Source organism: Hemicordylus capensis, chromosome 1 (assembly GCF_027244095.1).
Source record: "Hemicordylus capensis ecotype Gifberg chromosome 1, rHemCap1.1.pri, whole genome shotgun sequence".
Lineage (NCBI taxonomy): Eukaryota > Metazoa > Chordata > Lepidosauria > Squamata > Cordylidae > Hemicordylus > Hemicordylus capensis.
Genome location: NC_069657.1, coordinates 394,201,220 through 394,225,554, shown reverse-complemented (window position 1 = coordinate 394,225,554; position 24,335 = coordinate 394,201,220). Strand labels below are relative to the sequence as shown.

The 24,335-nt window shown below is 43.4% G+C and overlaps 1 protein-coding gene across 7 annotated transcripts in view; it reads right to left on the bottom strand.

Moving 5' to 3' along the window:
- The window catches only part of LTBP1 (latent transforming growth factor beta binding protein 1), a 348,387-nt gene that overhangs the window by 34,779 nt on the left and 289,273 nt on the right, over nucleotides 1-24,335 (bottom strand). For all 7 annotated transcript variants that reach the window (XM_053303824.1, XM_053303841.1, XM_053303830.1 and 4 more), the window contains 3 exons: nucleotides 24,204-24,290; nucleotides 13,639-13,767; nucleotides 6,270-6,410 (listed from right to left, as the gene is read on the bottom strand). In XM_053303824.1, the coding sequence (XP_053159799.1) occupies nucleotides 6,270-6,410; nucleotides 13,639-13,767; nucleotides 24,204-24,290 (357 nt within the window). The remainder of the gene's footprint in view (nucleotides 1-6,269; nucleotides 6,411-13,638; nucleotides 13,768-24,203; nucleotides 24,291-24,335) is intronic.

Here is a 24,335-nt window from a genome sequence, read left to right as displayed (position 1 = left end):
CCCATCGCACGTTGAGGTCATCTAGAGAGGCCAGTCTCCAGTTACCACCAGTAGGTCTGGTGGTAAGAGGTGGGCCTTCTCTGTAGGCCAAACTTCCTCTGTAGCGGCCACTGGGCTGTGGAATGCACTCCTGGCAGAAATCCGTGTTTGAGTTCACTGTTGGCCTTCAAGAGAACCCTTAAAACTACAGGTTACTCACCTGTAACATTGGTTCTTCTAGTGGTCATCTGTCCTTTTACACTAAAAAAGACCTTGTCGGAACCTAACAAGCTCAATTCTCCTGCTTTGGGCGGGAACTCCACCCCCAGCCACTATATGCCGCTGCGCCACTCTTCATCCCCTAAGTCACGGAGTCCAGCTTCAATGAACCCCAGGGGAGGATGGGAGGGCGTGTAAAAGGGCAGATGACCACTAGAAAACCAACATTACAGGTGAGTAACCTGTAGTTCTTCGACGTGGTCTCTGTCTTTTACACTAATGGGTGCATAACACCCATAGCACCCAAGAAGGAGGGAAAAACAGAAGCAATCTGTAATCAGCCAGAATAATTTATTTAGAAACAAGTACATCAACTGAAAAGTGACTGCAAGACACTCCTGCCAAATGCAGCATCATTCCATGCTCTGGTATCAATAGCATAATGACGGATAAACGAATGGGGCAATGCCCAGGTAGCTGCCCAGCAGATGGCGTCCAATGAGAGTGCACGATCAAATGTGAATGAGGCCGCTACTGACCTAACTGAATATGCCTTAATGGTTGCAGGCAACTGCTTATGAGCCAACTGACAGCAAAGTTCAATTGTGGAAACTATCCATCTAGACATGGACTGGGCCAAAACTTGGAGACCTTATTCACATCAAACTTATGCAACGATGCGAAGGAACAGAAACGTGTCCACTTGTGACCATAAGACTTTCGCGTGGACTGCTTTCTGGCAGCAACCAAAACTTCCTTGAGTCTTAGTGGGAAGTCGGCAGGACCCTCCAGGCCGTCAGATGAAGGGCCCAAACATCTGAGTGGAGCACCCATCCGTGCCCCCCCCCAGCTCATCAGATGCCACTGAGCGTTCCCGACTCGAGCAAACCCGAGCAGGGACCAAGTTCAAAGAATCCTCGTTCAACAGCGAGCTAGGCCAAACCGATACCGATGACTTCAGTGTAGGGTGATCCACTTTAGGTTTCTTAGCCACAGGAGCCTCCGAAGTAGGAACTGACGCAGCCTTCTTCGGTATAGGAGGAAGATGTCTGCCCGCTGGCAAATCACGAGACAACTTTGACTTTTTCTTATTCTTCTTCGGTATGGATGCTGCAGGACTCGAGGAAGACTTCAGTACTACGGGCATAGAATACTTAAGAGGATCTTCAGAGCACACGGGCTCACTCACAGCTGTCGAAGGAATAGCACCAGGAAGTGCCGATACCGGTATCGAGTCCGATTTTTCGGACTCAACAGGAGCAGACACCGAACACGCCGATGTCACAGATGAAGCCATTTTTATGGAATGCTTCAACGATAAGGCTTCTGGTGAATGGAGAGCCAGATCCCACATGGTTGTACACAGGTGAGAAGCCCTATTTTTGCTACCCTGCTTTGTGAACCTCTGACAGTGAAGACAGGTCTCGACAATGTGGGATTCCCCCAAGCACAAGAGACACTTGGTATGAGGGATCTTAGATATGCATCAGGTACATTTTTCTCACTGTGCCTGGCATAAACGCTGAAGGTCGGCCGGCCACCATGCTCCGTCCCAACCGGGATCGGAGCTCCAAAGAAGGGAAAGACTCGTAAAACCCAAAATGCCAAGAACAAAACGCTACTATGTGCAAGAAACAAAAAGAAATAAGAGAGAAATGAAAAGCAGGGAGAAAAACAACAGGGGGATAGCTAGATCCTACTCGTTGGCGAGCTGCAGACTCCACGATGTTCACTGAAGCGTGGACGAAGAAAGACTGAGGGGATGAGGAGTGGCACAGTCTCATACAGCGGCTGGGAGAGGGGTTCCTGCCCAACACAGGAGAACTGAGCTGTTGGGTTCTGATGAGAGCTCTGCGTAGGCGCATAGCCATTAGTGTAAAAGACAGAGACCACGTCGAAGAACTGAAGGCCTGGCCTTCCAGGGTTTTAAAATTGTTTTAAATGTTTTAATTGTTAATGGTTTAAAACTGTTTCAAAAATGGTTTTGTATTGATTGTTTTTTAAATGACCAATTCATGGGTTTTGTTTTTGCTGCTGTGAACTGCTGAGAGCTGTTTGGATGGGGCAGTATATAAATGTAATAAATAAATAAATAATAATAAATAAAAGAACAGCTAAGCTTATTTTTGTGAAGCTCAAGTGAAATCAGTTTTCTAATGCTGTAGAATTTTTAATTAATGAGTAAGGCTAATGTTTTTAAAAAAAGTTTAGTACATATCCAAATGGAATCCCAACTGAATCTAGATTAATTCTCCACTCAGTGACTAAACACTGTCTCAGATACTGGCTAATTCCACTGGCTTTAAGCTGAATATTTGCTAGGGCTGTGCTTCAGCAAATTTGAAGCTGAATAAAAACTACACTTATTTATTTATTTATACATGCATACATACATACATTTATATTCTGCTTTTCCTCCGAGAAGCTTCCCAGCATGTCTTGCACACCTCCCACCATGTGCCCTCCCAGCCATCACCAGGGCAGTACAGGACTCTGCTTCTCTTAAAGAAGCCCACCCTCAACACTGGACGTGCACTGTACTGCATGGAGAAAGGCACACTGATAGTGGCTGCCTTTGCATGGTTCAAGAGGTGTGGTGCATCTAATATGGCTTTGGTCATGTTGAAGTACAGCCCTAGTACTTGCATTATGTCAGCAGATTAGGAGAATCCCAGACTGGAGAGCTCCTCCCCATACCAGGGCATACTCCATATTTGAGAGTTGATGCTAGTGTGGAGAGGAGCCACAACCTGAACTCCTCCTGTGCCAGCTGGGTTTCTTACATTGCCTAGGTAGCACAAGGGGAGTGGTGCTGCTATGGAGAAGAGCTGGTCTTGTTCAGGAACAGCATATACCTGTTCCTGAACCAGGCTTTTCGGGGATGGCGGCTAAAGAACTGAGTCAGACAGAAGTGACAAGAGATGATGTTCTAAACTGTCTGGAAAAACTGAAAACTAACAAATCACCAGGGCCGGATGGCATCCATCCAAGAGTCCTCAAAGAACACAAATGTGAAAATGTTGACCTCCTTGCTAAAATATCTAACTTATCCCTGCAATCAGGTTCTGTACCAGAGGACTGGAGAGTAGCAAATGTAACACCGATTTTCAAGAAGGGATCCAGGGATGATCCAGGAAATTACAGGCCGGTTAGCTTAACATCCGTTCCAGGCAAACTGATGGAAAGCATCCTCAAGGATAAAATTGTAAAGCACATAGAAGAACAGGCCCTGCTGGGAGTGAACCAGCATGGGTTCCGCAAAGGTAAATCTTGCCTGACCAACCTTTTGGAGTTCTTTGAGAGTATCAACAAGTGTGTGGATCAAGGCGATAGTAAACTTGGACTTCCAAAAAGCTTTTGACAAAGTTCCTCATCAACGACTCCTGAGGAAACTTAGTGGTCATGGGATAAGGGGACAAGTACATGCATGGATTGCTAACTGGTTGAAAGACAGGAAACAGAGGGTAGGTATAAATGGAGAGTTTTCGCAATAGAGGGAAGTAAGAAGTGGAGTCCCCCAGGGATCTGTACTTGGACCAGTGCTTTTTAATTTATTCATAAATGATCTAGAAGCAGGGGTAAGCAGCGAGGTGGCCAAATTTGCAGATGATACCAAACTATTTCGGGTAGTGAAATCCATAACTGATTGTGAAGAGCTCCAAAAGGATCTCTCCAAACTGCGTGAGTGGGCGACAAAGTGGCAAATGCGGTTCAGTGTTGGCAAGTGTAAAGTGATGCACATTGGGATGAAGAACCCCAACTTCAAGTATATGCTGATGGGATCTGAGCTGTTGGTGACTGACCAGGAGAGGGATCTTGGGGTCGTGGAGGAAAGTGTCAGCTCGTTGAAAGTGTCAACTCAATGTGCGGCAGCTGTAAAAAAGGCCAATTCCATGCTAGGGATCATTAGGAAGGGGATTGAAAATAAAACTGCTAATATTATAATGCCCTTATACAAAACGATGGTGCGGCCACACCTGGAGTACTGCATACAATTCTGGTCACCACATCTAAAGAAGGACATTGTAGAACTGGAAAAGGTGCAGAAGAAGGCAACCAAGATGATCAAGGGCCTAGAGCACCTTTCTTATGAGACTAGGCTACAACACCTGGGGCTGTTTAGTTTAGAAAAAAGACGACTGCGGGGAGACATGACAGAGGTCTATAAAAACATGCATGGTGTGGAGAAAGTGGATACAGAGAAATTCTTCTCCCTCTCCCATAACACTAGAACCAGGGGTCATCCCATGAAATTGATTGCCGGGAAATCTAGGACCAACAAACGCAAGTACTTTTTCACACAACACATAATCAACTTGTGGAATTCTCTGCCACGAGATGTGGTGACAGCCAACAACCTGGATGGCTTTAAGAGGGGTTTGGATAACTTCATGGAGGCGAGGTCTATTGACAGCTGCTAGTCGGAGGGCTGTAGGCCACCTCCAGCCTCAGGGGCGGGGTGCCTCTGGGTACCAGTTGCGGGGGAGTAACAGCAGGAGAGAGGGCATGCCCTCAACTCCTGCCTGTGGCTTCCAGCGGCATCTGGTGGGCCACTGTGCGAAACGGGATGCTGGACTATATGGGACTTGGGCCTGATCCAGGAAGGCTGTTCTTATGTTCTTGTGGTAGCAAGCATGACTTGTCCGCTTTGCTAAGCAGGGTCCTCCCTAGTTGCATATGAATGGGAGACTGCATGTGTGAGTACTGTAAGATATTCCTCTCAGGGGATGGGGCCGCTCTGGGAAGAGAAGAAGGTTTCAAATTCCCTCCCTGGCATGTCCAAGATAGGGCTGAGAGAGATTCCTCCCTGAAACCTTGGAGAAGCTGCTGCCAGTCTGTGTAGACCAGGGTTTCTCAACGTTTGGGTCCCCAGATGTTGTTGGACTTCAACTCCTATAATCCCCAGCCCCAGTGGCCGTGGGTTGGGAATTATGGGAGTTGAAGTCCAATTAATCTGGGGACCCACACATTGAGAAACCCTGGTGTAGACAATACTAGATGAGCTAGATGGACCAATGGTCTGACTTGGTATAATGCAGCTTCCTATGTCCCTATAGTTCCCATCTTCCAGGATAACATGCACAGCCACAGGATTAAAAAAAAATGTTGCGCACTCCTTTCACAAGAACAGCCTTGCTAGATCAGGTTCAAGGCCAGCGTCCTGTTTCACAAAGTGGCCCACCAGATGCCCCCTAGAAGCCCACAAGGCTTACCAAAGAGCTAAGTGGGTAAGCACCTGCATACACTGAGCATCATGGCACTCTATGGACCAGGTCTCACGATCAGTTAGACCCGGTTCAGCAGGGTGCGCGGGGAGAGTGGGCTAAGCCCGCTGTCCCTGCACATGAATGGGGAGGGAGCCCTGGGCAGCCGGATCGGCCACCTACACGGTTGCCTGCTCCGTGACGGAGCCGGCCAGGGCTGGGGAACTCAGGGGCCGCGTGGCCCCCAGAAGCCCCAGTATGCCCTGCGCGAGTGCACAAGGCATACTGGGGAGACCCCTGGAGCCAGGAGGCGGCTTTTCGCCTCCCTTCCGGGGGTCTACTCGTGAGTAGCCACGGCGCTGCACCACGGCTACTCACAACCAGATAGCCTGGGTTTGTGGAGCGCTTGCTCCACAAACCTGGGCTAAGGGGAGGGGTACTTGAGCGGGTTACCCGCTCTAGAACCACCGGGCTCGCAGCCGAGCCCGGTGGTTCTCACGATCAGCAAAAATCGGGCTAGCGGAGGCTAGCGGATTTTTGCTGATCGTGAGAATAGCCCATATATGAATTGATTGTGCCCACAATGCTGACAAATACTTGAATATCTGTTAAACATCTATGAAACATGAAACGTGTATGCTCAAATTATGAAACATGGATAAGTACATATGGAGTGTTCTTAAACAATGAAGAGAATGGGGCTACACATATTTGGAGACTTGAAAAACTATGGATTGCTGTCACAATAATCAGTGCTCACAAATCTGTGAAACCTGCATTTGTCTGCCTTCAAGAACAGAGAAGTATTTGCAGTACATGCTCTTGTACTTGAACCTCATACATTGCAATGCTTGTACAAAGGCTTACCACTTGACTCAGCTGGTCTGATGCATCGCTTTTCTGTGGAATCCAGAACCATTGGATGTGTACAGAAACAACTGTATGATCCTTCAGTGTTGATGCATTGGCCATCAATACAACTGTTGGGGTCTTGACATTCATCTGTATCTTTTCAAATGGAAAAATACACAAAAGGAATATTAATATCCAGTTTTTACATAGGTAAAAGAATTTTTGCCTCATTGGAAAGGGACAGATTTTTCAGTGAGCATTCTTTCTAATTATTTTTGTTTATTTTAAATACCCCAATATTCCACTATTCATAACATCTCATAGTAGTTCACAAAACAAAACAATAGCTAGCATTCACAGTGACACTTGTGCAATGGTGCAAGCAGAAGCCATATTTCCCGCCCCTCCACTACAGCCACCAGAGCCCCTGAGAAGTCATAGCCAAGGTTTATGACTTAATCGAGGTTGGATGTGGTGCAGATGGCTGCAGGAGGAGAGAGAATGTCCAGAAACTGAGCAGGCACACCTTCTGTGAGACATCTCCAAATTGGTTTCTTGACATTCCTCCACCAGCAGCCATCCATGCCACATCTGATGCTTTCATCCCCAGGAATGGCTTTTCAGAAGGTTCTAGCAGCTGCCATGAGGGCAAGGGAATGAGGAAAATGGCTTCCACTTGTGCTGTTACTTTTGTGCATGCTAGTCAATATCAACATCTAATAAAAACAAAACATCAATCAACCAATAAATCAACAAATTCTAAGCACTTCTTGTAATCATATGTGAGGGGAGATCATCCAAATTCTTACAGAATTGTTTAATCAAAGTTTTGTAGCATGTGTAGAGGGGTGATTTGGATAATCACCTCTCACACATAATTAAAGGACATTCCAAGAACGTGTTCACACGTCCTTTAATGTCGTAATGGTGGGTGTGTTCTCAGAGCATCCATCCCTTCATTGCGTGTAGGTAGCTGTGTTTGTGTGAACCAAACCACTGTAAAACATTTAATCCCCTCTAGAAAATATATATATTTAAATATAGGACAAATACATTCAATATTTGGTTCCCAGAACTTCTGCAGTGACTTCAGTGTTACTGATGTTATTGGCTTTGATAGAGTAAGAGATGTAGGCGATTTCAGAATATGGTTTGAAAATAAAATATCCAGATATTTATTCAAGATGGCACAATCATATCAAGATGGTGTTTTAAAGTTTTATTTCATGGTAATTTTAATCTGTTTATGTGATTTTAAGGTTTTGATTGGATTGTAAACCACCCTGAGATTTTATACAGGGCAGTATATAAATGTGACGAACAAATCATACTAGCTATAGTGACCAGTCTCCCCTCCCTCTAGAGGCTTAACAGGAAGGGAACCCCTGTTTTGACTGAGAGGCTGGTGACCTCTAGGACTCAACGAATCAGTCCACCAGGAGGGTTGGACATGAGAGACACAGGGGGAATTCTGGGAACAAGAAAGGAAGTCTGGGCAGAGAGTGCGGACTAGCATGAGGTTGGCTGCCTCATGGTGGAGGCTGCAGGATAATCTCTCAGGGTGAGAGATCTGCAGGAGACTTGATTCTCATCAGGAATTTGGTGAGTTCAAGGGAAGAAGCCAGGGCTTATGGTTTCGGGAATTTAGTGTAAGGAAAGGTTTGTTTAGTCAGATCGCATCAGGAATTTATATTTATTTGTGCGTGTTTCTTTGCATATTACTAAATATCTGTTCTTTGCAACTGAGTAACTAAGAGTTCCATGTGTGCCGCCCCGGAACCATCTGGGTGCTTTTGAGGTATTCCTGTAACCAATTAAGTATTTCTACGTGTATCTAAAAAGCTAAAAAGCCTCAGACAGAACCATCTGCAGTATTTGAATAAAAGTCCCCCCCCCACCACCATTCCTTATGTTTTACAAACCTCTCCCGGGTTGGTTATCAACCCAAGTGGGGCTATAAGGTGGATTTCTCTGGTGTAGAACATGTCTCAAGGTGAGCTTGGCCAATTAATAATTAATTCCATGTGCAGGCAAAACGCATGGGAAGGAAAGGTTTTTCCTTATCCTTGCTTGTTAGCAAGGGGGAGTATATTTGTGGTATTTGCCCAATACTCAGTTACAGAGACTGGACTAAAGCACTCTAGTCCAACAGTTGGACCTCAGGAAGCCTTAGAGTGCTTGATGGCAGCGAGATTAACCTACCAGAACTTCTGGGTTTACCAGAATCTTTTTCTTAGCTTTCGGGTCTCAAAAGTTAAAGATTTTTAAACCAGCCAGTCTGCTTCTCAGAGCACAGGAAACGGATTATTCAGCACTAAAGTCTCCCTTGTGCTGTAAACTGGTTTAGACTAGTCAGGGAGTTTAATCATTAACCTGGCCTGAGTAAGGAAAGGAAAATATTCCACTACGCACAATCCACCACACTAGCAGATATTACTGCAAATTCCTACTATACTTTACCCCATTTTTCCAATATCTTCAATTAAGACATCATATTCAAAAACATTTAAAAACTCAATATATTTATAGACCTTTCATTTTCTTTGAGAACTTCTTAATATCTGACCATAAGGAGTTATTAGCAAAAAATTTGTAACATTCTTCAAGAACCAGATAGACTAAACTTATCTGTCAAACAAAAATGGGAAAAGAAATTTAATGTTATTGCCTTTAAGCAATTGCTTTCTCTTATTAAAATTTTTATTAACTATGCCTAGATATTAATTCTTAAGAAACATTTCATAACATTTTGTGAAGCGTATCTCACTCTGACCAGGTTAAAATAATGCAATTATGTTACCTTTTGACCAATGCTGGAGGTGGCCCATTGGAATTGGCTCTTTCTCCTACATTTGACTGGATTGTCTCAATGTCAAAGAATTCTGTAAGAATTCTGGGCTATTTTGTCCCATATAAATGGGATGCTTGGTTATGCTAGACTTTAGATTCCTTATTGGTTCTTCTGAGCTGTCTCAACGGCCACTTTAGGAGAGGGCATAAGTCATTAGTTTGTAATTTACTTACTATATTTTCAAACTAATTGCTAAATGTGTGGAAACAGCCCCAAGTGCCATCAATTTCCATTTGTGCTATGTTTGGATAATCATGTTTCTTAGTAATTTCATATAAACATATTTGGGAGTGAAACACATAGCCTCTGCATCCTTTTTCTGAAACTGGAATAGTTTTCTACAAGACCGGAATATGCTTGCTTTCAATATTAACCAAGACTTTTCTGCCTCCTAACCAAGACTTTTCTGCCTCCTATAATTTTTCTTGGATTTATTTGCTAATAATGATGATGATGATGTCATCATTGGATCTCTCATTGCCAATTCTATCTTATCTGCTTGAGTTTATTTCTCTTATTAGGAGCTTCATCATCTCACCCAGATTTGATGAAAAGGAGAACTAGAGCCAGATATCATCAGTATGCTGATGACACTGAGCTCCATACCCCCTGACCACCTTTTCAAGTGGTTTTTGTGTACATGTTGAAAAACCTGGGGGACAAAACTGTACTCTAATGAACCTCACAAAATAGACCCCCATGGGGAGGAATAACAGTCTTCCAGCACCACTTTCTGAAACCTATAATTAGATTTCCACAATGTGGTGTTCTCAACTGGGAAAGGCAATCCAAAAGGATATTATGGTCGATGGTATCAAAAGCCAAAAAGAAGTCAAGTAGAATCAAAAGGGTAATGTTCCTTGACTCTCTCCTGCTGAAGACCATAATCCTATGGAATCATTTCCAAAATAGGGTTGGAACAATACTGAAATGGATCTAGGTAATCAGCTTCATTCAAGAACACCTGGACTTGATAAGTCACCATCCTTTCAGGCACTTGTAGAAAAATGGCATAGTGGAAACTGGTCAATAATTGCTCGGGCCAGTGGGCTTCGACAGAACTTCCTTCTCTTTGTGTACCAACAGAAAATGACAGAACATTCAATTCATTGGTCTTATTCACATACCAATATGTTGATGAATGCTCTAGATCAGGCCTGCTCAACTTAGGCCCCTCAGCTGTTTTTGGGCTACTACTCCCATGATCCCTAGCCACTGTGTCCAATAGCAAGGGATTATGGGAGTTGTAGGCCAACATCTGCAAGAGGGCCGAAGTTGAGCAGCTCTGCTCTAGATGATGATCCATAGATTTTTCCTGGCACAGTAACGTTCATGCTGCTCCCTATGCATTCTTATTGACAAGCGCTTTTGGGGAAACTGCATATATGATCATTCTGCATGTATGGACAACAAGGGTAAAGAGGTTGCTTGCAACACTAGACCAAAAGCTACCTGATCTTTGCAATGACAGAGAAATCAACTTCCTATTTCTTAATTGTACTACTGTGTAGCTTACTGAGAAAAAATAAGAGTGTAAACATGCTCCCATGGTTGGGCAAGACGATTGAGAGAGTGGTGGCTAACCAGCTCCAGGCAGTTTTGGAGGAAACTGATTATCTAGACCCATTTCAAACTGGTTTAGAGTGGGCTATTGGGTTGAGTCTACCATGGTCAGCCTGATGGATGACCTGTACCAGGGAATCGACAGAGGGGGTATGACTCTGCTGGATCTTTTAAATCTCTTGGCGGCGTTTGAAACCATTGACCATGGTATCCTTCTGAATTGCCTGGGGGAGTTGGGGGATAGGAGATGCTGCTTTGCAGTGGTTCCGCTCCTATCTCTCAGGCAGATTCCATATGGTGGAGCTTGATGTTGGTTGCTCTTCGAAACGTAAGCTATTATATGGAGTCCCTCGGGGCTCCATTCTGTCATCAATGCTTTTTAACATCTACATGAAACCTCTGGGTGAGGTCATCAGGAGATTTGGTGCAGGGTGTTATCAGTATGCTGATGACACCCAAATCTATTTATCATCATCATCATCATCATGATGTAAAGGCACACATCCTCTAAATGCCTGCTTAGGGGAAGTAATGGGCTGGATGAGGAATAACAAATTGAAGCTGAATCCATGCAGGATGTAGATGCTTATTGTGGGGGATCAGAATCTGAGGGGTGTGTTAGATCTTCCTGTGCTAGATAGGGTTACACTCCCCCTGAAGAAACAGGTACTCAGCTTGCGAATGCTCTTGGATCCAGGCCTCACCCTGGTATCTCAGGTACAGGCTATGGCCAGGTTTCCATCAGGTGATTTCCATCAGGTGATTTGACAGCTGCATCCATTCCTTGAAGAATCCTTGCATCCACCTCAAAAGAGTGGTGCATTAGCTGATGACTCCCAGGCTTGACTATTGCAATGCGTTCTATGTGGGGTTGCCTTTGTACGTAGTTCAGAAACTTCAGTTAGTTCAAAATGCGGCAGTTAGATTGGGCAACCCGGGGAGACCATATTATGCCGGTTTTAAAACAGTTGCACTGGCTGCCGATATGTTTCTGAGCAAAATACAAAGTGCTGAGCAGCTTGGGTCTGACCTACTTTAAGAGAGCGCCTTCTTCTGTATGATCCCCATGGCACATTGAGGTCATCTAGAGAGGTCTGTCTCCAGTTACCACCAGTACGTCTGGTGGTGACTCGGAACCAGGCCTTCTCTGTAGCTGCTCCTGGCCTATGGAATGCACCCCTAGCGGATATCCGCAGTTTAGGCTCTCTGTTCGCCTTTAAGAGAGCCCTAAAGACTTACTTGTTTGGCCTGGCCTTCCAAGGTTTTAAAATTGTTTTAAAGTATTTTAATTGGTTTTAAATTGTGTTAAAATTGTTTTTATATTGTTTTAAGTAGTGTGTTTTAAATGATGTTTGTTTTTATGTTTTTTAAACTAGCTGTACACTGCCCAGAGCCTCTGCATGGGGCGGTTTAGAAATGAAATGAAAATGAATAAATGTGGCTTTATATCAGGAAAATTAAGTTCTTTGGACCCAAGGTGAATGGTGGTCTCTTACTGTGGTTTCCTTTTATTATGTTGTTTCATACAGAATAGTCTTCTGTTTAAACTGCAGAAGTCAGGGTTGTGACTAGGAATAATTTTCAGTCAAACGGCAAAAATGAATGAGTAGGCAGCAGACTAACAGAAGCACATTTATGATCGTCAAGAGTATGAATTGCTATTCCATATTTGCATATCAGCCCCCATTTCTGGAAAACATGAGTGCTTAAAAAGCTCATTTTCTCAGATGTATTTTCAACAAACAGAATCAGATACTGAGTCCAAAAAAGAATTGAGGGTTAGTCTATGCCCAGCTCTTGTAAGGATGCTTGGGTTTGGATGGGATAAGAATCCCACATAAGGCCTGTCAAAAAACAGATATAAGCTGAATTCCCATTAGACCAGCATTCTCGCTTCAAACTTCAGCATTTTGGCATCCTGGCCAAGATTTCTTGTCTCAGAGAGACACCTGCTTAAACAAGGTCAAACTAGGTGCAGTGGGTATTACAATTGTTTTTACAACTGTGGCTATGTGGTGGTGGAATGTTGTACTTGGCAGCCATAGAGCAGCAACTAATGGGGAGACCCCATCCTCTTTCCAATGGGTGTCACTGGGACATGGGGGCATCTGGGGCTGCATCATGACTACTGAATGGCAAGAACCCAGCATGAGCTTGTGACATCATCCATCCACACTGGCTGCTTCTTGGCATTTAAAAGCTACACACCAGTTCAGTGCAGGTGAAGCCACCTCACCTCTGGCACTTCCCAATGATCCTTGCTAGTAAGCACATGGGGCTAAGAAAAAGTGAGCACATACTCAGTTTTGCTCCTCTCACCAGTGCCTGGTGGTAGTTTTCAGCATGAAAGATGGCAGCTGACTTGGACATACTGCCATGGTTGCACCAAAGTTATTTTGCTTGTCTTTATTTTATAGTGGTTCATAAACAAAACATGACTTCAGAGACTAGCAGCTTCTGTGTGGTATCGTCCATTGTTAATTCTAGTCTTTTTGCTCTTGGATCATGTTGCTGTTGTCATGTTCATGATGCTGTCCTATTGGAGTGGCAAACTATAGGAATGAAGGGCCAATTTCATATGCAATCAACTTCTCTTTATTTTTCACTGTATGAGATCCACCTACTCCTGTGCCCCAATCAGATTCCACACAGAAACATCAATGTGAACTTGGCTGTATGTACATATGGCCAGAAAAAGCCAGCAGCAGTTTCTGTAACCACAATAGTATTCTTTCCAGACACCGCAATCAAGGAAATTGCTGCTAGCCATATCCATGTACAGCTCAATTCACAATGACATTTCTGCAAGTAACCAGAGCCAATTGGGAAAGATCATGTGGAGAAAAGAAGCAGTCAACTTGTGTGTGTAAAGCGTCCATGAGTAAGAATTAGGTAGACTCTTGTTCCTCTTCCACCATGCTGGTTGGCAATTCAAAGAATGAAGGGACACAGTACAATTTGCGTACTTACCAAAGCACTGGAGTTTAACTGGATCGTAGTATGTGCCTTGCTTGCAATAACACTCATAGCCTGGCTGTGTATTTAAACAGAAGCCATTCTTACATATTTCTTGTCCAAAAAGCTGACATTCATCTGCATCTGCAGAGAAAGGATAAAAGTATAAATTGTTAAAATCCTCATTTTGACACGTGGGTGGAGTATGTACTTAGTTCTCTTGCCAGGACAGGCTGTAGATACCAGAAGCCATTTTATTCCCTAGGTTAAGCAAGAATTTAAGAAGGGCGAACAGCTGTGAAGAGTACGGAAAACCTTGGCTCCACCCCAAAGTATCAGCCATTTATCAGCCACAGTTTTGGCTCAGTCCCAAAGTACCCCATTTATCAGCTGAAGTATTTGGCTGGACACACAGCAGGCAGTAAAATTATCTTCACAAAATTACTACTGAAATAACCTATGTGTTTTTTTTCAGGGCAAAAGAAAGCTCTGGGGGATACAGTTTATTTTTCTGACCTGTTTTTTAAAATCAGTGCTACCTACTAAAGTAAAGTGTGTCATTGAGTTGGTGTCGACTCCTTTGGTAGAATACAGGAGGGGTTTACAATTGCCACGCAGTATGAGATGATGCTACATCAAGATAAATTGCAAGGTTAAAAGGAAGATGAAAGATTGGAACAGGACCTTCCAGAACTAGATTTTCTTCTGCTAACTGAGCAAAGAGTGCTCCAGGAAGGGAGCGCCCAACTGGTTCCGTGCACATCCCTAGTCATTTCCAGCCACCATTTTGTCCATGGGAGCATTGCTGGAGACCTGCGGGGCACAGAGCCTCATGGAGCATGGCAGGGCACTTTCTTTGGCCTATTTCTGTGGGTGTTTGTGTTTTTTTGGTGTGTGTTTTTTAAATCTGGGTACCTAACCCCCACATTCCCTTAGACTCAATGACTCATTTATCTGTGGTTTCGTTATCTGCTGTAGTATCCGCAGTAAACAACTTCTAGCTACATATAATATGAGGTTCAGTGAAGATGGATCTGTATAGAGGTCAGTGTATGAAAAAGTAGTTGCTTACCCAGCTTATATTTCAGCTTACAATAGGCAACCCTTACGGCTTTTGCTGGACCAAGATAGTGGCATACAAATCTTCAAAAAACATTTTGATAAACATGGCTCAAGTTTCAAGAAGAGTGTGTGCCAAAGGAACTACACAGCTTCAGCATGTGCTGAACACTGCATGGGTCTAATCTATATTACGGTAATGTGAATTGGCCCAGTGTCTGCCATTCTACATGCTGCTTCATGCATGCATATTAGATAATTAACCACTTGATCCTTTGTCATTCAAGGTGAGTTCACATGTGTGTGTCTACCACTCAATGGGAAGATGTGCTTGTGTTAATCATCAAACAAAACTCAAACTCCAGAGACAGAGCTTCCACATAACCTTAGACACAATGCTATTCAGTGGAAGCAGTTCATAAGTTTAGCTGCTGTCATTAAGCTATAAGTTATGCAGTTATAAGTCATCATTTAGTGAGACAGTTAACAATAGACATGCACATGTGAATCAATCGTCAATGACATGCCCCTGTATCAAGTCATTGAAGACTGATTCATATGTTTAGCTACAGCCATTGAGCTATAGGTTATGTCGTCATTTGATGAGACAATGATGCATATACATGAACATGTCAATCAGGTCAGTATTGTGCTTGAGGCAATATGATGAGATGAGATGTAAATTCTGCCAATGGTATTTGATTTGCAACAGCTGTTCCTCAAGGAAAAGTTATCCCTTGGATGTTGCACTCATCAAACTTGGATCAACATGCATGTGTGAACTCTCTTTTACATGTAGATGAAGAGATCACTAGCAAGGCTTCAATAACTTATCCTATTGCACAGGGGTAGCAGAGGGTATAATTTTGGCTTTCCAGCTGTTGTTGAACTACGACTCCCATCATCCCCAGTCACAATTTATTGTGGCTGGGGATGATGGAAGTTGTCGTTCAACAATAGCTGGAAAGCCAAGATTGCCTACCTCTGCTATAGCAGTAACTGAAGGTAACGGAAGGTAATGGGGGTGCAAGGCCATTCTATCTGCCTTGCCAGGACGTTTATCAACTGGCCCCTCTGCCTTTTTTGGACACTCCAGCCTGGACGAGGAGCAGCCTGCTTGTATGTTTGTCTGCCGTCAAGTTTCAGCTGTCTGGCTGCCTCCCAGATTGTTTAACTGTGTCACCTGTTGCTTGGCCTGGATGATGCTTGTGGGAGGAGCAGCTTCTCAGGGCTTGCTAGCTTATAAACAAGGAGGCTTGCCAGAGCGTAGCTGTTGGCGTGGCCGTCGGTCTGCCTGTAGGCGGCTGCCAAAGGGGGCTGACCTTTGGGGCCGGGCCTTCGGGGTGGGACTGAGGGCTGTGGGGGGGGGGTTGGGTTGTGTCAGGCCATTTTGCAGATATGTGTTTGGGCTCTCTTGAATGGGGTGGCGCACGGGTGGGGGGGTGTCCAGCAGTTCCGGGGCAGCTGTTACTGTAGTGGTGGGGAATAGAAGAATTGGCACTGGCAGAGCAGCTGGCTGTTACAGGGGAAGGAAATCAGTAATTTAGTAACTGTTTCCACTGCCCTGTCAACTCTCAGGACTCAGGGAGCAGCTTCAACTACCCACAGTCTCTGGCCCTGCTCCTCTGCAATGCCAGGTCAGGTCAGAATAAGATTGAAATTGTCCATGACTTGATCGTGGATGAGGGAGCTGACCTGGCATGTATAACTGAGACTTGGTTGGGGGAGGCAAGTGGTCCAGTATGGGCTCAGCTTCTCCCTCCAGGTTACTCTGCCGTGGAGCAGGCTATGGGGTTGAAACAGCCTTGGTCGACCTGATGGATGACCTTTACTGAGAAATTGACAGAGAGAGTGTGACTCTGTCTGTTCTTTTGGATCTCTCCGCGGCGTTTGATACAATTGACCATGGTATCCTTCTGGATTGCCTGGGGGAGTTGGCGATAGGGGGCACTGCTTTGCAGTGGTTCTGTTCCTATCTTTCAGGTAGATTCCAGATGGTGGAGCTTGGTGACAGCTGCTCCTTAAAACAGGAGCTGTTATATGGAGTCCCTCAGGGCTCTATTCTGTCACCAATGCTTTTAAATATCTACATGAAACCTCTGGGTGAGGTCATCAGGAGGTTTGGTGCTGGGTGTTATCAGTATGCTGATGACACCTAAATCTATTTCTCCTTTTCATCTTCATCATCAGGTAATGGCACTCATTCTCTAAATGCCTGTTTACAGGCAGTAATGGGCTGGATGATAACAAATTGAGGCTGAATCCAAGCAAGATGGAGGTGCTCATTGTAGGGGCTCAGAATCTGAGGGATGAGTTAGAGCTTCCTGTGCTGGATGGGGTTACACTCCCCCCGGAAGGAGCAGGTATGCAGCTTGGGAGTACTCCTGGACCCAGGCCTCACCCTGGTATCTCAGGTGGAGGCCATGGCCAGGAGTGCTTTCTATCAGCTTTGGCTGATTTGACAGCTGCATTCATTCCTTGAAGATGATGACCTCAAAACAGCTGGTAACCTCCAGGCTTGACTATTGCAATACTTTCTACGTGGGGCTGCCTTTGTACATAGTTCGGAAACTTCAGTTAGTTCAAAATGTGGCAGCCAGATTGGTCTCTTGGGCAAACCGGAGAGAATGTATTATGCCTGTTTTGAAACAGTTGCACTGGCTACCGATATGTTTCCGGGCAAAATACAAAGTGCTGGTTATTACCTTGAATCAAATCTCTTTATTTCGGTTACCGACCAGCATGAGTTATTACCTTTAAAGTCCTGTACGGCTTAGGTCCAAGTTCCCTTAGAGAGTGCCTTCTTGTGCACGCCCCCCACTCCATGTTAAGATAATCTGAGGAGGTCTGTCTCCAGTTACCACCGGTTCGTCTGGTGGTGACTCAGAGGCAGGCCTTCTTTGTAGCTGCTTCAGGCCTGTGGAATGCACTCCCAACAGAAATCTGTAATCTGAGTTCATTACTGGCCTTCAGGAGAGCCCTTAAAGCCTATCTGTTTGGCCTGGCTTTCCAGGGTTTTTAAATTGTCGCAAATTGTTTTAATTGTTGAAAATGTTCAGCCTGGTTCTCCAGGTTTTTTAATTGTTTAAATGTTTTAACTGTTAATAAGTTTTATGCTGTTTTTATAGTTTTGATTTTAATGGTTAATTGATTTTAATTGTTTTTATTTTGATGTAAACCAGCCTGAGCCATTTTTGGAAGGGTGGTATATAAATCAGATCGATAAACCAACCAACCAACAACCTCCGCCCTATTAAAAAGTGTTCAGATTGAGACCTTTAAGTGAAACTGCAATAGCAAATTAAGTCGGCAAGTGAGTAGGTGATAGGGAGTTCCTCTCAACCTCTTGAAACGCAGGGTTCTAATGCTCACCTCATAGCTGTCTGTGGCAAGCATTATACATCGCCACAGTTCATATTCTGACCGAAAGAATTTCAAAGCTTGGTGACATCTCTAGTGTTTTACCCTTCAGCTCCTTGCTGTTTCTACCCTGCACTTTCTTTTAGGCCACTATTCCTCAGCTGGGTTTAAAAGTGCAAAAAAGAAGCAGGAGGTAGGAGGAAGTTTGAACACTTGCTTCCTGTCTGCTGCCCCCACCCCCCAAAATCATGCCTCCCTCTCCCTGCTCCTCAGCAGTCCTTTCAGATGTTATATTAACCACCCGGGTCATGGAAACACAGGAAGCTGCCTCATACCGAGTCAGACCCTTGGTCCATCTAGCTCAGTGTTGTCTACATAGACTAACAGCGGCTTCTTCAAGGTTGCAGGCAGGAGTGCCTCTCAGCCCTATCTTGGAGATGCCAGTCTCTGCCAGTTTGGTGCCAAAAGTACAGCCAAAGGCAGAGACAGCTCTAATGCTTTGGATATTGACTGGCATGGATAAAGTCTTTCATAAAGGTAAAGTGTGCCATTGAGTCGGTCTGAACTCCTGACAACCGCAGAGCCCTGTGATGGTCTTTGGTAGAATACTGGAGGGGTTTACCATTGCCATTTCCTGCACAGTATGAGATGATGCTTTTCCAGCATCTCCTTCTGGGAGCATATGTTTCCTATGCCTGGGAAACATTCCAGTGGCAATTTGAACCAGCAACCTCTGGCTTGCTAGTCAAGTCATTTCCCCAGTGCTCCATTAGGTTACTAAAGTCTTTCATAATCAATATTAAAATCTGCACCCGTCATTCACTTTTTTCACTCTCCACTGTCTTGCCCTTAGAAAATCAGGCTGTAATAAGGGCACTGACTCTGCTTTCCATTTGTAATCCAATCACCATTTCCTGCTTTTTTGTGTATTGCGAGATTTATGACTGCAGGTGTATGTGTGATCCAGTTATATGGGTTTGTGTCAAATACGGAGGGAATGTGTACATTCATCAATGGTACTGTGCTGACGGAATGGTTTATATCAGTGCTAATGCCTCGGGCCGGCATAAAATTTTGGTGTTGTATTTTAACAGCACATGTCCTATTTGTGCAGTGCTGGACACACTGCTATTTATGCAGCACACACATAAATACAAACACACACACTCACTCACTCAGCACCTTACTCAGCTGAACATGTTCTGCTTTAACAATCATATTTCTATCGCATGCACAATCCTGTTTCCATGTGTGATTGAAGTCCCAATCCTCAAATTGTGTTTAAAGGAGCAGTCTGCTGACACCAATGGGACTACGCTGGAGTTAGTGCTCGGGGAAATTCCCATCCGTGTCAAGTACTTCACCATACTTTCAACTTCTCTATGTTTTGCATGCTCTCTGCTTATGTTGGCTGAGGAAAAACCCCAATTTTGTGCCCCTTTACTTGCTCATGTTGTGTCTGATTTAAAATCCTGCTGAGAATTAACGATTTGTTTTTGGCGCCTGCTCTAGAGATTCCAGCTACGGTGGCTTCCTCCACACAGCCATAACTATAAATATTACTGCACAAAATTCTAAGGGTACTTATCACTCTGGTATCTGGGGGCTTTTGACATAACTTAAACTGACAGACAGATATTTCTACAAACGTAGGGGAAATTGTTCTGTACTCGTAACTGAAATGCCTTCCATATAATGAAGCTCATACTTAGTAGACAATACAGAGAGCATGCAAAATGAATATTAATAATTTTAATTATTCAAATTTAATTATTTAAATAATTATTTAAATGTCTTTTAAAAATATACTCAACATCTAGCACATAACCTTAAAATTTAATGAATTATTTCATGCCCGCTTTTTGTTGCATTTGGAATTTGCTTCTTTTTCTAGTCTCAGTTCTTTTACATTTACTATGCAGTTATTGTATTATTTATAAAATTCAGGGTCAGGGTTAGACAGGACAAATATAAACTGGGTCTAATTGCTCAGGTGTAAACCCAGTGCTCTGAAAATAATTACTCTACATTTATATTATGGCAATAGTAGAAATTATGCCTACAGAGGAATGTTTTGTATCTGCTGAATAGCTTTAAAGGTAAAACTGTAAAACACTTTTCCAGGAAGGATGAATAGGCTATACAAATATTTTTGCAGTCACTTTTCCAGAAACTGAGCAGTCCTTAAAAAAAAAAAAGTTGGGATGAAGACTTGACACCCATACTATCAAAATAAGTTTTTTTTTAAACACACCACATATCTGAAGGGTAACATACCTTGGCTTGTGGAATGAGAATTATATAATTGGAAAGGAGAAATGAGGAATTCTAAGCAATTTTGTTATAAGGGAGAGCCAGAGATATTCATGCAAATAAAGGACTGCAGGAGAAAACAAAAGAAAACACAGTACTAACGGAATTTACTGGATGACCTGATTAAACTGCCCAAGTGGCACAAGCTCAAGGGCTGAAGATTTTGACTTGCTTATATTGTAAGAATGTAAAAGGCAAACTGTTAGTCTACAATGTGTCTACATAATACATTGCAAAGTCAATTGTAAGACCACCCAATGGACATACTGAACAACTTGTGCCTCAGCTGAACTTCCTGTCTTCATAATATTTGCAAGCCTACTCCTAATACTCATTAAAGACAGAGGGCCCAGGCTCCTCAGCATATGTTGAAAAGGACATTTAGGTTGTGCGTGTTAGTGCTGGTCATTGTCTAAAGCCCTACATGCTGCGCATCCTAGTTATCTTAAGCTTCCTCATATTAGCCTGCCTGTGCATTAAGATCACCAGCAGGGGTCTTGCCCAGGTCCCGCATTGGAAATGAAACCAGCGGTGACAAGTGACAGTCCTCTTCTATAGCAACCCAAAATTGTGGAACTCCCTGCTGCTTCAAACCAGTTTGGCCTCCACTCTCATTCTTCTGCCACTCGTTAAGAACAACTTATTCTGCCAGTGTTTAGTCTGAACTGAATTATTTATCTGACTGGTTGTATGCAGTGTCTGTTGCTGCTGCTTCTGTACTATTTTATCCTGTTTTCTTTTTCTTTTTGTTTTTAGCAATTTTTAGCTGGAAGCCGCTTCGAAGTGGAATAGTGGTATCGGCACCCAGTGAACTGCATTTGTCAGCTATATTTTCTCAGAGCAAGAATAATGATAGGTACATTGAGAGAAGGCTGGCCGAGGCAAAAAGGGCCTGATGTATACAGTGCCTATGCACTGAATTTCCTTTTGAATCTCCTGCAGCTCTTAAGTGTTTGCTTGGCTTCTCGGAGAGAATGAGTGAAGAATGAAATCAGTCTCCTCACTCTTGCCTCGTTACCTGGAATAAAGGAAGGGCTCAAGGGACTGCATCTGTCAGTCCTGTCCTTTAACTTGGGTCCCATTCAAGCATTGCTGATCCAATGCAGGACTAGCTCCACTGTTTCATAATCAAAATGTATTTGGAATATATTGGAATGTGGTGCATGACTACTATTCCAAACTTCCTACTAGATGCAAGTATTAAAGCATCAATTTTCAATTCAATTCAATTCAAACCATAACGAGATGTTGCAGCTTTCATTTGACCATTCTTGATGCAGCTATTTTGATTTTAATTGTTGTTGTTCTAGTGTCTTTATCACTTTCATTGTGGAGTAGGTTTTAATATTGGACAACCTGATGTGCGACACAACACCAGCACTGTTCATCAGCTGGTGCTGCTGAGCATGCTCCAGTCAGCTCAGACGGTGTTGCTCAAGCGGGCAGTTGTACAACTACTTAAAATCATGTGTCTGCAGTTGCAAAGTGGTACTGAAAGTAGCACCGAGCAGCTGTGGGTGTGTGGTTTTTAGCAGTTGCACAATTGCCCACTTGTGCAACACCATCAAGGCTGCCTGGAGCATGCTCAGCAGCACCAGCTGATGGATTATGCCATTGTGTTGCACTGTGCATCATGCTGGCCACTGACTTTATTTTTGAATTGAACCACCCCTGATTTGTTTTGTGTCCAAAGGTGATCCCTCAAATCACCCCAGATTCGATTTGGATTTGATTTGGAACATTTATAAAGGTCCCAGGGGCACCAAATTTGGGTGGTGGGTAGGTCGCCCTGGGTGCCACCTACCAACTAATTGTCAAGGCAGTGGGGCACTTGGTTGATTTTTAATGATTTTTTTTTAGTTTTTACTGATTTTGTATATTTCTGCCATAGGGAGTAATTGAGATTTGATGTCGCCCTATCCTAACTCTAATATGGATCCCCAGCTTTAATTTTTTTAAGCAAAGCACTAGCCCTTGTAGAAGTGGAGTTATGAAGCAAAATGTGAGGTCACTATTTTCCAAGTGTTTGTATTCCTTGGTGTCTAATAATCTTTCCTCATAATGAATTCCTATGAGGCTTCATTGCACACCTTTATTTCTTCTGTTCGTTTTGAATGTCATTGGACAGTGCCAACTGTCATGTGTCAACTACAGCCCCTCCAAACCACCCACCCCACGCTGGGGTATTCAGTTTATTTTTAAGGTATTTTTGAAGTGTTTAAATTCTTTGGTGTCTTCATTACACACCTTCATTTCTTCTGTTCATTTTGACCCCACTGCTTTGTGGGTGGGGGTGGGGAATTAGTGGCATTCCATGTGCCAGCTACACCCCCCCCCCGCAAACAAGCAAGGCACTGGGTACTCGGTTTATATTTTAGAAATTTTTGAGGTCTTTAGACTCTTTGGTGTGTAATGAATCCTCATAGGGATTCATTATGAGGAAAGGTTATTAGACACCAAAGAGTCTAAACGCTTGAAAAAATTCCTAGAACATAAACTGAGTAGTACCCCACGCCTTGTGGGCAGGAGAGGGGTGTAGTTGGCACATGGCAGTTGACAACTACCTCTGTCTAAAGACAGTCAAAATGAATAGAAGAACGTATAGAAGGTGTGTAATGAATCCTCATAGGGATTCATTATGAGAAAAAGTTATTAGACACCAAAGAATCCAAACACTTGAAAAATAGTGATCACACATTTTGCTCCATAACACCACTTCTACAAGGGTTAGAGCTTAGCTTTTTTTTTTTTTTTTTAAAGAAAGCTGAGAATCGGTGGAAATTAACAGGAGGAATCCAAAATCTTGAATCGATCTGAATCAAATCTGATGGGATTCGATTTGTACCCCAATCTAGCCAAAGAACCAAAGGGGTGATTTGTTCTGTCTCCAAATCATCTGAATCAGCTAGATTTGGGTACAAATCAATTTGCATATCGATTTGAATCGATTTGCATATCCCTATTGTGAACCACCCTGTGAGTTCTGCTTGGGTAGAAAGTCAATACAAAAAATAAAAAATAAAAATGTACATAAATAATTTTGAAGCTCATTTTTGTGAGAAAATCCACTGCATTTGCTGATTTCCCCCCCACTTGGTCTATTTGCAAGGTACAGGACTGCCATTTTAAAATCCAGATGGAAAATTTTTTTTTCTTGAATTATTCATGTTGCCTGCAGCCATCCTCTATCCAAATAATGAAGAACTGAGCAGGGAAGGGAGTATGTTTTATGAATATTTTTGCCTTGCCTGTTAAAAGTGTTCTCTCGTTTTGCAATGTTTCACTTCTCTTTGTGAAAGCATTTAAACCTGTCTGTGAGGGGGCAGCAGGGAGGCATTACCCTCCCCTCCCCTCCCCTCTTCAGAAAAAAAGAAACAGAAGGACTTCATGTGCTCTCAGTGCCATCATCACACAGCCATATACAATTACCTATATGGTGCCATAATGCCATCAGGTTCAGTATGGAATTTTGAACTGACTGGGATTATATAGGGAAGAGGTCCTTTCAAGTTAATTAACTATGTAAACCATTTGTAAAGTTTTAAAGTTAAATAATTTGTATAGTTTTCAACAAGCAGAAGCAGTTCATGGGAACAATAGCTGAACAGGCATAAAGGAGCGTAAAGATGGCATTTTTCACAGTTGCCCCCAACTAGCAACTCTCACAGCAAACCCTGAGTCTCATAAAAATTCAGAATCGAGATGAAATAAAGGTTTCTGGTTGGAGAAGGTCTGTGAAAAACTCTTTTTTTGTGCTATGATATGGCATAATATTTAAATAAGCTCTAATTTCCTTTAGGATCTTTAAAACATGGCATGTGACTGAAGTCTGTATAACTGTGGCTGACCTTTGTAGCTCTGTGCAACAGCTCCGTAAGATGGATCTTCAGAGGGTATGAAACCTTTTCCTTCAGGACACAGTTCAGTAAACTCAGCTAGGAGGGAGTGGGGAAAAACCAACCAGAAATGCATTTGTGTAT